This window comes from Cryptotermes secundus, unplaced genomic scaffold (assembly GCF_002891405.2).
Source record: "Cryptotermes secundus unplaced genomic scaffold, Csec_1.0 scaffold52, whole genome shotgun sequence".
In the NCBI taxonomy this organism is placed as follows: Eukaryota; Metazoa; Arthropoda; class Insecta; order Blattodea; family Kalotermitidae; genus Cryptotermes; species Cryptotermes secundus.
Window position 1 is genome coordinate 292,028 of NW_019733835.1, and position 17,953 is coordinate 309,980.

The 17,953-nt window shown below is 38.7% G+C and overlaps 1 protein-coding gene across 4 annotated transcripts in view; it reads left to right on the plus strand.

The window, feature by feature from the left end:
- The window catches only part of LOC111868185, a 32,135-nt gene that overhangs the window by 2,064 nt on the left and 12,118 nt on the right, over positions 1 to 17,953 (plus strand). For all 4 annotated transcript variants that reach the window (XM_023858620.2, XM_023858616.2, XM_023858618.2 and 1 more), the window contains exons 2-4: positions 1,812 to 2,572; positions 8,281 to 8,585; positions 14,078 to 14,360. In XM_023858620.2, the coding sequence (XP_023714388.1) occupies positions 1,823 to 2,572; positions 8,281 to 8,585; positions 14,078 to 14,360 (1,338 nt within the window). In that variant the 5' untranslated portion in view covers positions 1,812 to 1,822. The remainder of the gene's footprint in view (positions 1 to 1,811; positions 2,573 to 8,280; positions 8,586 to 14,077; positions 14,361 to 17,953) is intronic.

Sequence of the window (17,953 nt, forward strand, 5' to 3'; positions counted from 1 at the left end):
TCCAGGACTTGCAAAAACGCTGGCAACAGTGTACTGACTGCGGAGGGAACTACTTTGATGGGGACAGGAACCATTAGTTCATAAGTAGAATTTTGTATTTTTTTACAACTTTAAGGACGATTCAGTCTGATATAGGCCCTGCCAAATCTGAAAGGAACTGTGAGAGAACTAGTGGAGGAGTAACCATTGGGAGGACAGGAGACTTTACATATGTTGGGAACTGAAATGCTAGGCTGTGTCCCAACTGCAAAGTGTTGTAACCCTTAAGGCTGGGGCCACACGAGCGCACAAAATGCGTCCATTGTAACGAACATACTTTATGACGGACGTTGCTGAGGACACCACACAGATGTAGAATGCGGTGCATAGTTTTTTGTCTGCAGTGGAGCCAGAAGAAAGCGTAGCATTCGCCTCTCTTGTTTATTTCTACAACAGGCGTCACGACGTTCGTTGTGCACTCATGTGGCCCCAGCCTAAGATAGCACTTGTCCCGGTCGCTACTGCGAGAACCTCGGATCCAACAATAATTTTTGTGTTTATAGATTTGGTGGTCCTGGATGATGATAAACTTATCATTATTTTTCTTAGTTACATGCAACACAGTACAGCATAGCAAAATCGGAAATCCACTACTGTGCTTAACAAATTTAAATGTAGTTTGTGAAGTATTTTTCAGTTGCTCTGGTCCAATGGCATCAAGATAGAATGAATTCAGATGAGCCCACCAGTTCTGTTTGGATATTTTTATATGCAGATATTTTAAAATTATGTATATATGTTGCAAAAATGTGTGTATATGTGTCAGATAAATGTAAATACTCTGTGAAATGATATCAGACTGCATGCATTCTACATATAAAGTACGAATAGGATTTTTTGTAACTTGAGTTCATGGCCCCTGTTTCATGGTATCTGGTGCATCTCCTACTGTGAGGCACATGTTAATTTTCCTGATGAATCAGCTGATAATGTCTGGAATGGAGGGAAGTAATTAACTTGTAGACCACATGATGGTGTTATGTTTCATGGCAAGCAGTGCAGTTCATGTGTGAGTTTGTTTATGATTTGCCAGCAGTAGGCAGCAGTTATCAGCTCCATTAACCATTTGTTCTCAGTTATAGTTGGTGAACAGTGTCGTGCATCATGGTGCAGCATACTTTACAGCAACAAGTATTTCTGTATGACACCTATGTGAAATATGGATCTCATGGAATGTGTCAGCAAAAATTTCAACATAAATTTCGTGATGAAAGAGTTCCCAGCAGACAAGCAATTCATAATTTGGTGAATAAACTTAGAACAATGGGACTCTTAATAGGCAAGAAACAAAAACATAAGTGCTGAGTGCTTACTTAGGAGAAGTTACATGACATAGGGGCCATACTTGAACATATGCCTAGAAAATGACTGAAACGTCTAGCTCAAGAGACTGGAGTATCAAAGTCTAATGCAAGAACACAACACAGTTGCTGAAGCCATCCAGTGAAAGTTGATGTTTGGTGTGCTTTAAGTGGAAGGATTGTTGTACCTGTTATTTAATGGAACAGTTAATTACGAAAAATATCTACGTGTAGAGGCGACGGCATTTTCAACATCTGTGATTTGTGAATTGTAACTACTTCGTTCCAAACATTATCAGCTGTCAGGCTTGCTGATTCATCAGCATAATTCGCATGCGCCTTGTGGCAAGTGGCGCACTGATCACCGTGAAGAGCAGAGCCATGAACTTGTCAGGTGGGTAAAAATATTCCCTGTATATGTTTACAGTGTATTGGTGGATACTTATATATTTCTTAAATATTTGATTTCAGGTTTTTAAGCTATGGATCTTTCAGATTCTTGTGCCTTGTCAAATGAAAGGTCTTCACCCCCAGTGGTTCAAGCAGATGGAGTAGACAAAGTTACAGCTACACTTGAAAATATCACATTGGCTGATACAAAATCAAAAAATTATGTGACAGTAGTACAGAATACTGTACAGTACCATAGTATAGAAAGTACATGTTCTGGTACTGTGCAAATAAACAGTCATTCAGGAGAGACATCAGAAACTGAAACACAAGAGCCTGTAGCAGCCATTGATGATGAAAACTTTTTGAGGGAACAGTTAAAGTCCCTGGAATGTCCATTTACTTGGAACTTACAAAATGAAGGGCGCCATGAAACATCTGATTCAATCATAACAAGATTAAGTGAAAAAATTGAAGAAATTGTAGAGGAAGGTGCATTTCAATGGCGCACATTTACATTGCTGCTTATAATTTGTTACGAAAATTTTCGCAAAGGTGATATTACAGAGGCATGGGACAAACAGAGAGAATGTGAAAAATATCTTAATCCTTCAGATTCCAAAGGAATATACGAAAGTTTTTTTCTGGCAACAAAAGATGCCCTATTCCATGTTATCTATGCATGTAAGTGTCACCTATTTTTTGAATCTGGTGTTCTGAATGAGGCAAGGCAAACACTTCATAGTGTGTGTAAATTTGAAGAAATGGATAATTCATGCAAGGCTGCCATCTGGGGTGTTCGGGCAGTTGTTTCAATGGAATATGGCTATCAGGGAACCAAGGTGAAAAAATATTGTATTGATATTCACATGTTAATGTGTTCGTATCAGTGAGAAAGTTCAGAAGGTGGTAATATGAATGTACTTTTTGTTGTGTTGCCTTTGTCATGTGTGGAGAGTTAATATGTGTGCTTATATTCAGGTGTGTATATTGTTACCGGAGTGAATGACAGTTGTCCATGTGCTCAAGTACAGTGCTGTCGCGACATATGGCACTACATATTCTGAGATGTAACCATTGAGCTTCATCATCCAGCTGATTTTTACTCCCAGGGAAAGTGCTACTGGTTTTCACAAGATGGGTGGCTTGATGGGTCGTATGACTATACTAAACTTGGCACTGAAGACAAAACATTCTGAGCACCTGTACTAGGAATTGAATTCTGGCTGTCCATTCTGTAACTGGATGATCAGAAACATGACAGCTAAATGGAAAGCTGGGGAGGGAAGTAAAATTGTCCCTTTGCTTAATTAATTAAGCACTACACCATGAAGGGTGGCATGCGGTAGCGTAGTTGGTTGAGGCACTATGCTACAAGCCGGTAGGTCGCCGGTTCAAGTCCTGATGAGGTCATTGGATTTTTTCAGTTGACCTAATCCTTCTGGCCACACTGTGGCCCTGGGGTTGACTCAGCCTCTTAACAGAAATGAGTACCAGGAATTAATTAAATAACTTTCCTGGGAAGTAAAGCGCGGCCGGCGCATAAGGCTGACAACCTTACCGCCATCTTTGAGCCGATTGTTTAGAGAATGTGGGAAACTCAACATCTCACAACCCTGTGGACCTCCATGGCCTGTTACAGGGATAGCTTTACTTTTACTACACCATAAAGTTGAATGTGTAGTGGATGTATCATCACATCATCATCACTGGCACGACAGCCCTTTGTGAGCACTGGCCTTCCTCAGGATTGCTTGCCATTCTTCTCCATTCGATTCTACATTCCTCCAGTTCTTTACACCCAAAATTCTTATGTCCTGCCACACACAATTATCCCATCTTAATCTTGGTCTTCCCACTCTCCTATTTCCTTCTGGTTTAGTATTAAGCATTTTCTTAATCGTTCAAGCCTTTTCACCTTTATAAATCCAATAATGTCTGGTTCATTAAATAGTTTGTATAGCTCATGGTTACACCTCTTCCTCCATATTCCATTTTCTTCCACTGGTCCAAAGATATATCTCAGGATCCTCCTTTCAAATATACTTAACAGTCTTTCATCCGATCTTGACAGTGGCTGGAGTGGATGTATAGATTCACATATTCTTGACCTTGACACTAGTTGAGGCGAGTGGTCAACTTCATGCCCTGGCTGCTTTACCCCCAGGGAGCAATTCCCTGGTAACCATTAGATAGAACAGGTCTGGACAACATGGAAAGGAAAAAAAAAATGTTACATGTACTGGGACTCAAACTCGATCCCTGTCAATCCCAATAGTCAGTTGCTATACCAACTGTGCTATCCCTGCTAGGACAAACAAGCCTGTAGGGTATAAATTAAATAAGTGGTGCTAAAAAATTTAAATGAATGGGAAAGACTATTGAAGCAATGGGAATTAATTTTTCGGGGTTGTGTAGAGTTTATTATTGGTTTCAGTGTTCACATTCTGTTACCAGAGAATGTGATGGTTAATTTAATTTGATGGTTGAGATTGAACATTTTGCTGCAGTGATGTGTGACAAGAGATCTTAAAAAATACGCATATTCTGTTAAGGTGACTTTTTGTAGAATATAAAACAGTAACATGCTGGTTGTGCAAAAATTTTTCATTTAGCTTAGAATTTAACAGCAACAGTTAGTGGACCAGTGAACCAGGAATATGACATGTTGTAGGAACATACTTATGAACTCCATATGAAATACTGTTCATGGATCATTCGTTACAGACATGCCAATTGTTCAGAGGTTTGGGGTTATATCTGACATTTAACAGTTTCTATTCCCAGAAGAAACAACCACTACCGCTCTTCTGCTAAGAACATCAGTTGTTTTATTGACGTGCCTGACAACAGTAGTAAAGCTAATTACAGGCAAGCACTGGGGAAAAATGTGCAAGAAATACAAATAAATTCTCACTTGTTGCTAAAGAAGTAAAACCTAAAAAACTGGTACAATAGAAAATGCGTGCATTATGTAATGTGGCTATTAAAAGCCAATTATAAAGAGAGGCAAGCTTTAAGGGAAAAGAATAAAATTAAAAATAATCCAGTAATGACCAAATGAGCTAAATAAAGCTGAGAGTCTGAAAAAAAAACATTTTGTAATATTAAAAGATCCAGTAATTTTTATTTAATGAAATACAGTTAATTTTGGAAATATGAGCATTCCTGCAGACTTACTAGCCACAGAAACACATCTGGCTGAGGACCTAATCTTTATGCAATGGTAGCGCAGTCTCTGAATAACCTAGTAGATAAGATATCTGGAAACTAACAGTATCATTAATGGATGAGCAACAGAATTTATTTTTAAAAACCATGATAAGAAATAGGGCATTGAGGTAATGCTGAATTGGTTAAAGTGTTGAAAAATTTAACTTATACAGATCTTCATATTCTCACAGATTCAAGTAAAAGTACGCCAAACATGAGACTGAAAGTTTTCCTTGAATTCTATCAAGTTGGAACAAATTAGTGTAAGAGGTTTCCAAGTGATAGGTATGTACTCTAGTTCAGACTGCACTAGGACACTATACAAAATCATAACACCCTCAATAGTTGAAAAAGAAGACATAACAAATGAAAACGAGTATTCTTAATCTTGTGGAAAATAGTATTTGACATGGTGGTAAAAACAGAGCTTACAGCCAATAAAATTCCAAGATTTTGAGACAGTGGGAATGAGATACATTGTTGCTGTTGTTAGTTTTAAATTAAAGATATCACAGTTTACTTATACTATGAGGGTTTGAACTTTAATAGTGGCAACACTGCTGTAGAGACACCATGCAAGGGAACCAAATAATGTCGCTTATACCACACGTTAGTTACATACCTACCTTACCTCAGAGCAAATGGACTCTCCCTTCCCACATCACGCACATGCACAGTGACGAGAAGAACAGAGCCTCATGTTAGCTGGCGGTCTAATGTAGTGTTGTCACGATGTATCTAAATTATTACCCGGTAGAGTCTCATCATCGGCATAGACCTACAGTTGATGTGTCCCGTTTAATTTCAGTCCTATCTGGTTTCCCTGGACTTTCTAATGGCATATTCTGAAGCAAAGTTGAAAAGCAGTGACGATAAAGCATCTCCTTGTTATAGGCCATTCTGGATAGGAAAATTATGAGACAAATGTTTACCTATACGACTTTACCATATGTTTCATTTAAACACATTTTAAACAGCCTAACTAGTTTCATGGGTAGCCCAAACTCTATCAGAATATTGTACAATATTTCCCTCCTAACTGAATCATGGGCTTTTTTGAAGTGTACGGATAGCTGATGCACTGTTTCATTGTACTCCCATTCTTTTTCTCCAGTATCTGATGACTGCAAAAGATCTGTTTCATCAAAACCCGCACCAATGATCCCCAATAATTTCATATATGTATGGACTAAACCTTGAGAGAAGAATATTTGATAAAATGTTGTATGAAGTTGATAGCAGTGATATCCCACGATAATTACTATAGTTAATTTTATCACCCTTCTTGTGAACTGGTACAGTAATAGACTCCATCCACTGATCAGACAAATTTTCCTTATTCCAAATAGAATTAATTAGCTTATAAATTTCTCCTCCTGCTTGAATAAGTTCTGCCAGAATTTGATCACTACCTGGTGATTTATCCCTTTTCAATTTTGCAATAGCAGCTTCAACTTCAAAAGGGTTAGCATCAGGTACTAATGGCTCAGCTGTATGTATTTCTATCTTCCTGACATCACTGACCCTATGTACATTCAAAACAGAGAAGTAATTCTTCCACCTATTCAAAATGTTGCGGGAATCTGCAAGCAGATCACCATTCTCATCCTTCACTAAGTTACTTTTAGGTTGGTAACCCCTCTTGAAGTCATTTATTTCTCTGTACAGGTCTCTAATGTTCTTGTTCTTGCTGTTCATTGCAAGCTTATCAGTTTTGCCTTTCTATATTTCCACTTTTTATTCTGGAAATGCATGCTGGTTTCATGTTTTATATTGTTCAAATTATCCCTATTTATTTTGCTTTGATCCTGTAACCAGTGCAGTTTGGCTTGTTTCCTTTGGTCTAATAATGTTGAGCATTCTTCATTGAACCATGACTTAAGACTTATGCTTCTTCAGTTCATAATAACTTAGACTCTCTCTGGCAGAAATTTTGATATTCTTTAATAGTTTCCCAAGTTTTATTAACATCCACCTCAGTGTCTAAGTTTTCCAAAACTGCAAACCTATTTGAGATTTCAACGCAATACTGCTCTTTACCCTCTACCTCATTTAATTTCTTGAGATTGAACCTTTACATATGAACTCTGTGTGTTGTTTGCTTGCTCACTGCCAGTCTTTCCCTGACCTTTGCCACCACCAGGTAGTGGTCAGTATCACAGTCTCCTGCCCTGAATGATTGGACATCAAGTATACTTGAATGCTGTGTCCTATCTATCAAAATATGGTCGATTTGATTGTGTGTCTTCCCATCAGGAGATGTCCAAGTAAATTTATGAATGTTACAATGTGGGAACAGTGTACTTTTGACATAAGATTTTTTGATGTGGCAAAGTTTACTACTCTAACACCATTATCATTACTAATTTCGTTGCAAACTCATTCGCAATTGTAGGTTTGAAAATGTCTTCCCTATCTACTTTGGCATTGAAATCTCCTAACAGAATTTTCATATGGTACTTTTGGAATTTATCAAATACATATTCTAGGTGTTCATTGAACCTGGCCTTTATATCATCAGTTTTATATTCTGTTGGAGCATGAACATTGAGAACAATTATATCACACCATTGACCTCTTAGTATTATGTATGACATCCTATCAGCAATGAACTCTACCCTCTTAACTGCTGACATGATTCTCTTATGTACAAAGAAACCTGTACATAATTCATGATTCTCATTCCCCTTTCCATAGAAAAAAATGTATATTCGCCTGCTGCTTTAGTGCCACCTCTGCCCCATTCGACCTCCTGTACTCCCATTAACTCTTAACATATTTTGAGATTTCTTCTGCCACTGCCATGAGCGAACCTTCCCTATACATACTTGTAAAATTCCAAGTACCAAATCTCGTATACATTTTCATTCACATAGGTCGTTTATCCAAGGAATCCATCCAGTAACAAGCTTATTTTTTACAGTGAGGAGATTTTATTCCATGCCCAACCTCCAAGCTGGAGACCCACCTCTTGTTGATTGTATTCAATTGCTTATTCAATATATTCACAGATACCCTCCATATCTGGAGGGCGTGTCCTCCATCCGCAACCTGAGGATGCACCATGCCATGGTGACAAGGGACCCACTTAACATGGGACCTAAGACCAGTCTTAAAAAACCTGAGCATAATGCAGTTGACAGAATTTTGTATTTTAATTTTTTATATGAAAGTTATATATAGAGCCACGCAAATTTATTTTAATGTTAGTGATGATTGATGGCCAAAAGCTAAAGTATCATTAGATAAAAACTAAAAATTTTCAAATTTGTAGGAGTCACTTCATAATATAAAATTGTTACTTGTGTTAATAGTAAAATTGTTTCATTTATTCAAGGCTGCTGTGGAATATATCGAGAAGGCTTTGGAACTGGACCCAGAGCAGGGTGAATGGCACTTTCTGTATGGAAAATGCCTTGGTCGTATTCGTCGCATTTACAATTTCAATGAGATTCCCCCACAGAAGGAACTGAAAGCTCTGGAAAATGCAGCTCAAATGACAAAAAATGCTTCCTATATAATTTTCTTAGCACAGGCTTACAGAGAAGCATCATTCAGAGTCTTCTCCATCCACAGGAATGACCTAGCACCTCTAAAGGGGGAAATTGACAAGATGTGTGAACGCTCAGCTGAACTTTATAGGTATGTTTGACTTTTAAAACATGAATACAAACAATCACTAACACATGACCTGATGAGGAAAGTGCACCCACATGCAAATATGCAAGTAATGTTATCTTCATTCTCTAACCTAATAGTGGCCTTTGTGCTGCAACTAACAGCTTCATGTTGAAGCAACATTTATTTTAACTGATTACTGGGAATGAGTTGTTATTGTTCATGTTATGTTGCCATTTGTGTAACTGATCAAAGCATGGTATTTTGATTATTATTGGCTTGCTCAGGATTCTTTGCTGCATGTGAATCTTTTTACAGGGTCTATGAAGTGAGTATACAGAGATTGTCTCTGGAACGATTGTAGTATGATTCAGCTAAACAGAAGTTTAATTAAGAGCAAAGCGCTGTTTACACTTGATTGTACAGTATCAAAGAAAGGAATGTCTCTCTTCTCATATTACATCTCAGCCCTCCATTTCATAACTGTTATACATATGTAATTTGAACTTCCACCATCTTGAAAGCTGAGCATAGTTTGAGTTTCAGTTGCTAATTAAAATTTCCAATTATGTTAAACATTAAAGATCATGACACTGATTTACCAGTTTGGAAATTCTTGTCACCTAATAAAATTTAATTATGATAGTTTCTAGGTAGCTTCATGATCAAAGCTCCATGCTGTTGGTTCAGAGTTCTAGAAGTAACTCCTGTCCATATTCTTTTTACAAGCACAGGTATCATTTCAAAACTTCCTCCCTGTACTTTCCAAGTTATCATATTCCATGTTTAGTTTTGCATATGCTGAGCAGCAGTAGACTTTTATAGTTCACAGGTCAGTTTGGAACAAACTGCATTGACTTCCAAATTCAAGTCTGGTGTGAAGACAGTTCATTTTACAAAAGTACTCATGTTGGCTTGAGGAACATGTTTTTAGTATAATTTCATGGGAGCCATTAAATCTCTATGACAGCCTGGTGGAATTAGTAGCAGCACTCACTTTTCAAAAGAACAAGTGATGTCCTGTCTTTACACACTATTTTTCTGTCACCAGAAGGAAAGAACTATATGAAGTTTGAAATTTGTGCCCTTAGGCAAATCCAGAGGGACAAGAACATATTCTGCCAAAAGGCACAAGTGTAGACCTACTATGAAACAGTTACACAACTGAAGGTCCAGTTCATCAGGTATCATGAGAGGTTGTATGTGGGGCAATCCAAAAGTTACCGAAATTTGAATTTTGCGCGCGAATGGTTATGAGCACATCGAAATACTGCTAGGTGTCTCCTCACACATCCTTCTTGAATCAGTGTGGCAAGCGGCGTCGAGTTGAGTGGTTGAGTTTATTGTTGGTGAACATATTTCCATTGTTGTGTTTCTGTGAGTTTGCAGTTTTGCGATGGCTGACCTGAGAGAGCAGCATGTCTGTATAAAGTTTTGTTTCAAACTTGGGAAAACCACTGCAGAAACGCACCAAATGTTGAAGCAAGCATTTGGTGAAAACAGTTTAGGCCAGACACAAACTTACAACTGGTATAAGCGTTTTAAAAATGGCTGAACATTGACTGATGATGACGATCGTTCAGGACGGCCGTCAACGGGCAAAACACCAGAAAATGTCGCAAAAGTTTGGGATCTGATTCTGCAAGATCGTAGACTGACCATCCAAGACCTCTGTAAGACCTTGGGACTAGGTTATGGTACATGTCAACGAATTTTGTCAGAGGAACTGAACATGAGGATTGCGGCAAAGTTTGTGCCATGTCTGCTGCAAAATGAACAGAAGCAGCATCGCTTGGAAGTCTGCAGGGAACTACAGCAACAGCTTCAAGAGGATCCAAACTTTCTTTCGAAGGTTGTCACTGGTGACGAAAGTTGGGTTTATGGCTACGACGCTGAAAGCAAGCAGCAATCGTCGCAGTGGAAGAGCCCTTCTTCACCTCGGCCAAAAAAAGCTCGACAAGTCAAGAGCAACATTAAGTACATGTTGATCGGTTTTTTTTTATATTGAAGGGATTGTTCATAAAGAGTTCGCCCCTCCTGGTCAGACAGTCAATAAAGAGTTCTTTCGCGATGTTCTAAGGCATTTGAGGGAGGACATGAGGAGAAAACGTCCAGAGAAGTGGCACACGAACGACTGGGTACTCCACCATGACAACGCACGACCGCATACGGATTACATTGTGCAGGAATTTTTGGCTAAAACAAGATGGCAGTTGTTCCCCACCCACTGTACTCGCCAGACTTAGCTCCATGCGACTTCTTTCTCTTCTCCAAGATGAAAAGCAAGTTGAAGGGGCAAAGATTTGATACAGTTGAGGAAATACAGGTGGAAACGCAGACGGTACTAAACACCCTAACAAAGAAAAACTTCCAGGATGCATTTGAAAAGTGGCAGAAACGCTGGGATCGGTGTATGCGCTCCCAAGAGGACTACTTTCAAGGTGATGGTGCAGAATAAGATCTAGGTAAGATGTAATAGTGTTTATTAATATATTTCGGGAACTTTTAGATTGCACCACGTACTTGTAATCCTGTCTCAAATCTTGGAGACCCAGATTGGCAGCAGTTGTGTGCCCTGAATGTAAAGAAAACCATTAGCCTTAAGATTGCTTCCACTCTGTAACAGCTGTAAATACAAAGGCAAGAAGGAACATGTGTAATGTATGATGGAAAAATCATTGTTAGAAGAAAACGACTGCAAGTATCCTGTGAAAGAAATGAATCTTGGATCTAAAATTTGATAGAGGGGGTAGTTTTTTTCTAAGGGTCTAAACACTTTGAGCTCTTGTCATGTAACTCGTTCAGCAGTTATTTATGACACAAATTGTTTACCATTGCTGGAGCATACCATCTGAATTTGTGATCCCCTGATATGTGGAATAGTGTTTATTTCACTGTAACTGCCAACATGAAATACCAGATCTTTACAGTCAAATAGTTTCCAGTATGCATGTCAGACCTCTGTCCTTTCATTCATATTGATTTTCCATTAATGTACTGTAGCAGAACAGAGTTCATAATGTTCCAGATCCTTGATCACTGTGTATACATGCAGTTAATGTGTTCAGTGGTGGTTTGCCAACAGCTTTGTAATAGTATGAGGTAAGGTTTCACAATATTAAGCAAGGCCGATCAAATTTCAGTTTTATCTCTACGAGGCACAAGTACTTGATTCATCTCATATTCTATCTCATGTTACTGTGAAACTCAGCAAATCTGTGCAATTTATGTGACATCCTGTTGCATGGCATTATTATGATGGTCACAGGACACTCCATTGATGTTGGTACTTTGTCAGTCGTGTTTTGTAGTTGAATGAGTAGTAGTAGCTACTTACATGTCCCTTATCAGGAGTTTTGTTTCCATGCCTGGCTCAGAACAGAGATTAGCGAGGGTCCTTGTGAACACAGGAATAAACCTTGGAGTTCCCTAAAATGTAGGTAATTTCTGGACTAGCTGAGCAAATATTAGCATCCAAAGGACTCTGCTTGCCTTCAAGTTAGTTTCTTCAAAAATTTTATTTATTCTTACCTTTTGGTCTTTGTTTTGATGCAGAGTTCCCTTGTGATATGGTAATCACTCTGGTTTTGTCCATGACCTTATTGTGTAAAAAGTCTATATAGTAACTGCCTTTTGTGGAATTCATTTAGATACTCATATTGTCATGATTTAGTAGTGTGACTATAGTTGGGGTATGGATTGGCTAGGTGCCATCACTGATCTCCACGCTTCACAAATCACTAGCACATGCTAAGTTTTCTCAGTCTTCACTAGTCAATATCTTGGCAATGGATTTTAACACAGTAAGTGTAAGAGTCTCACTGTAACTACAGCACACACAAAGATTTCTCTTCACAGCTGGACTTTCAATTCTCTCTCAGCTGACTGTATTGCTATCTCTTCTTAGTCTCCTTTGTAGAGCTCAACTGTACTGATTGCCCCAGTTTTCTTCTTTATAACCACTTTGCACAGACTGAGTAGAACACACTGTTTCCAACAGTAATTATATTATAGAGGCATGTTTACCGATCTGTTGCATAGAAATGGGTTGCATTATACCATTGTTTATTTGGCTGTTGCATAGCAATGGCTGTACATGCTACAATATTTATGCAGAGGCCTGCAGGTGAGGTGAAAATTTCCATGCATCCATGAGGAGGCACCAGTGTCTGCTTGGTAGCATGTTACTATATTCGCTTCTTTCTCAGAACTTTTGAAGCTATCACATACATAGACAGCAGACCGGCGCCATGTGTAAATTAAATGCATTTTTTGATGTCATCACCAAGGGCACTACTGCCCATTCTTTTCTGAATCGATATGGAGGCTCATTATTCATTTTTAAAATATTTTCTGTTGCTCATGTTTCTGGTTTTCTTCATTTTGCATTTTGGGAAAGTGTAAGGACAGGCACTGAACCTTTCACAGTGATCCCATATTAGTCACACTATTAAGTTTTCTTCATTTAAGATTTTCTTCAGTTTAATATCTAAATTAGCTGTTTCCCACAGAAGACTTATATTAAGTTTGTTTGTGAAAACTGTATTTTCTAAGGTATACAGTAACTTGTAGGGACTAACTGATAAAGCCAATTAAATCATGCTCATTTAAAACACCAGGGCAAATGGCTTTACTGTACAATATTATCAACCAAAAAGAACATAGATGGATAGACATTTTCTAAAATTGGTTTGGAAAACTTTGTTCCAGAAGTAGGATTTCAGGTTCTTGCAATGGTGGTTATGAAGAGTTCTGTCTTCTGGGATATAACGCTGTGTAGTTCATTGAAAGTCAACCAGCATTTTGAAGGAATGTATTAGAAGCAAAACTTTGCTTGATGCCTATTTCATCCTGGTTTCTTGCTTGGCTTACTCTAAGGTCCTGAAGATTGAGGTGACATGTTCCTCCAGAACCTTAGTTGACTTTTCAGCAGACTACATGCCATTATAAGCCAGGAGTTCAGTATTTTCTGAAAGAGAAGGTATTGCCCCAGAAAAAAGTGTTGCTGCTACACATCGCATCTTCTCATCAGTGCAATGTCTTGGGATGGGAGCCCTATCATACAGTTTTTACTGTCCAGTGTCATAGTCTTAATGCAGCCCATGGATCAAGATGTGATTACATCACTGAAGCAAGACTATTTGGCTGGCCTTTTCACAACTCCTGTTGAAGAAGATGACAATATTTTGACATTCTAAGGGGGGGGGGATGGAACTAGAGATGCTGTACTTGGCATGTTGTAGGCATGGCTTCAATGAAAGTAGTAATGCTTGGTCAGTTGTGGAGAAAACATATCCCGTTTTGGAGGCAGATAGGTATCGGTGCTGTGGAGGAACCTGGTGCTTCCATCTTCAGGGCAGAAGATTGAGGCTGTAGGTTCCTACAAACTGAATGACATTATGTCCCAGAAGACTGTAATATTGACAGTTACTGCAGTGAATACCTCAAATCTCACATTTGGTGATGTGGTATGTCCTGAAAACTTGCATTGCTTTTTTATTCTTTTTTTTTTTCAGGCTAGCACTGGATTTGAGAGGCGAATGTGCACATATCAATATCCGATGTGCTCAGGGCTTTTGTAAACTTCCTTATCCACATAAAAATATAGCATTAGCAAAGAAATGTTGCAAGAAGGCTCTGTATCTTGCGCCCAATAATGCAATGGCTAACCATGTCGCAGGGTCAATCTGTGAAAAATATGAAAGTGATTTACAAAGTGCAAAGAAATACTATCAGATGGCTGGAGACCAAGGTGCTTATGGTGCATTCATGGACCTGTACAGATTGAAGTACAATGAGGTAACCAAAGTTTCACATACCTTTATATCCCCACACGCGCGCACAAACTACACCATTTTCATTTGTATGACAGAACAGGATGGACTTAACAATCACAGTGTGTATCATGGAGCTCAGTACCTTCAAATGCCAATCTCAAACTGCTGAAGCTGTCTGAACATTTCAACAGCATGATGCGCCTTCTTGACATGACCTTGACACCCTGAAGTCTATGAGAGAAGGATTCTGTTATAGCAGAACCCTGAAAACGTTTAGATTATGTCACTTCAGAAGCCCTTCTTGTAAGCAACCTATCTATCAAGTTACAAGTGCCAAGGAAACAAGCCGTATACAGCAGCTGAGGAATGTTTTTTTATTGCTAGTGGGGTGGGACTAAGTTCCTTGTACTACGGCCACTTTTGGCCTATTGTACCAGCCCCAGATGATAGGTGAGGGTGATTGTGGAGCAATTGGTGGAATGAAGTTTGGCAGGGGAAACTGAAGTACTCTAAGAAAACCTGCCCCAGTGCCACTTTGTCCACCACAAATCCCACTTGACCAGACTTGGGATTGAACCAGGGCCGCTGCGGTGGAAAGCCAGCGACTAACCGCTTGAGCTATGGCGTGGCCAACTGAGGAATTAGTATGTTGAGATATAAGAAATTTCATGAACTTTCCTTTGCTGGAAGAGACGGTTGTTTTGGAAAATCAAGGAATGACCTTCACAAGTGAAGTGACAAGGCATTTACAGCAGCTGAGCAACTCTTTCTGAGGATGTATTTCCACTGGACATCTTGATGTGGCAAAGAAGCGGATCCATTTCGTTTTAACTTGAATTCTGTCAATGATGATTTGATAGAAGATGATCTCGTTAAATTATGAACCAGTGGACATATCAGAATGGGGTTTGAGACAAGCTTGCTTGAGGATTTCTGATGTGCTCAACTAGCACTATTTCCAGTGCTGGAGACCCTTGTAACATTTATGACGACATTTGTATGAGGTTGGACTTTCAGCACTCTTGCACATTAAAAAAATGCCAGTAATTGCTTAAATGCAGATCTGTGGTTATTTAAAAGAAAGTTCATTTCTTAACATCATTGAACAAAAGCATCAGCAGAAGAGTTGCTGAGCCAGTAAACGGAAGTATGCAATTCTTCATGTATTCTTAAGTTTAATGTGAAATTGAAATAAATGTATGATCCTGTTTCTTTCATTTTAGAGTTGAGATATATGTTAGGTTTTAAGTACTGACCTACTTCATTGACTTTTCATAAAGGGTATGAGGTCATATTTCGAGGAACAAGGGGGCTCATTTTGTAGGAATTATTATTATTATTATTATTATTATTATTATTAGAGGGGGTGGGTTTCCCCATGCACTTAGACCAGTTATTGGTCCATTGTGCATCCCCCTTTAATTTCTACTGTCGCCATACCCTACCAGTACTGGTGCATGGTATCAGCCCCGTTCAGTCAACGAGGTCTGCCCTCAGTACCTGATATTTCCCCCATCTACCAGAGGCATTGGAAACTACTTGGGTGGGAAACTTGCTGCCTAATTTGGCTCAGAGGTCTCCTAGAGACATGAGGATCTTTTACGTGCCGTAAATCTATGACACGGGACCCGCGGCTTAAAGTCCCTCCCGGAGGACTTGTTCCCTGAATTTTTTCCGCCCTTAAAAATTCCACGACCTCCGCCAGGTTTGAGCCTGCGTACCTTGAGTCATGAGGTGGGAACGTTACCCTTAGACTATGGAGGCCGCTTTTGAAGGAAATGTTAGTGAAGATTAAGAATAAAACTGGGTTTGTGAGGAATGAAATTTTAGAATACCTAGTGTTTCACTCTACATAACATAAATAGGTTTGCTGATATTTGCTGTCCACAAATTTAATCTTTTTTGGGCCTTTAAAGTTCAGTATTGTTGCAGTGTAATGTATGTTTGAATTGTATATCTTTAGACACATGCTTTCAAAGATTCAGGTCTGCTAACAGCATACAGATTGTCCCTCACTTTGCAGTGATATGAATTACAGAATTCTGCCAATACAAACTTCACCCTTGGCTTGGCCTTCCATCTGAACACCAACTACTCATCTGAAATTCCATACAAACTGTCATCTTTCCTTCAGTCCCCGTAAAATAACCTTCAGTCCTCAATACCCTGGAATTAAGCCACAAGGAAAGATGAAAGTTCTGTCATAGTTTACAGTACATACGTCAAATTCTTATTTTTTATATATAGCATGCTAGGATTTCCACTAGTTATAGCATAACCCAGTATGTTTCAGACAATAAAATAAATGATTTATACATTTTGTGGTCTCTTTTTGGTCTTTGGGAATGTAATCCCCAATTATAACAGTGCACCTATGGGAAGTAGGTACTTGCATTTTGAAATTTTGCTTTACAAAATCACTTCAGGAATGCAGTTATTCATGAGTGAGAGTTGCTGTATTCACCTTCTGTACAGAATCTGTGATTGTCCTTCGGGATGGTAGAGAAGTAAACAGACAGCATTCCAAACATCATTACAGTACATAATTCTGTGCTGACATCTTAAAATTTAATGAACTGCAATGATCACGAGAAGGAACATCCATTGCTTGGTAATGGCCGCTAAACATCAATACCTGGGCTATCACTAGGCAACTGCTTGGTAAATTGGTTCCCGCAACAACAGATATGCATGCAATGGTTGAGGTATTGTTGAACTGCAACAGTGGAAGTGGTGTTTTCTATGTGGCTTGTGCCAAAACATTATAAGCAGGGTCAGTCAAGTTCTGGATTTGAAATTGTCAGCAGTTCGATTGTCAGTTGGAAATGAGCCTGTGAAGAGAAGACTACAAGGTTGCTGTGAAATGGCCACCAGCCTGGGACCCACTTAGTTGATGAGTTCTGCATGGGCAGTTGTGATGAGAACTTGAGCACAGCAAGCTAAAGAATCTCCACTGTGTTAAATCCAAACTGTAAAGTGTAGATCTGAGTGGTGTGTGGTGTAAGTCATACGTACACACCCAAAATACCTGACAGTATTTTCAGAGTTGCAGTAGTTTCACAATACTAAATAAATTAGAAAGTAAAAGACATTATACATATAATTTAATACATATACTGTATATCCTTCATACAAGTTACTGTTCGAAAAAAATTTAATTTTTTGCCCTAGGCTTAGTTTTGAAATCAAGGTGTACATCTGAGTGTCCAAAACATGTAGGAAGTAGATAAAAACAATTAGCACATTTGAATAATCCTTATTTAGTACATTATTATATTTAAGCATCCTGTTGCACTCCATACGATAAATGATATAACCTCCGTCTCAAGTGCAAACAATATATTCTTGTGTCTTTGATCTTGCTCCCTACACTACATGTTTCGGCCTCAGACGGCCATCATCAGGTGTATAACACTCACGTCGCTGTCACACTGCACCCAGTTCAAAATTTAACATCTAAAACACTCTCCCTGTCATTATCAACTTCTACTTCGTTGATAGCTGTCCACCCGTAGATTACTTCACACACGTTAATTTTGAGTTTATTGTAATAGCACCATAATAAAATCTTTAGTTCTAATTTTAAACTTTTAAATTCTTGTCCAAATTTTAAAA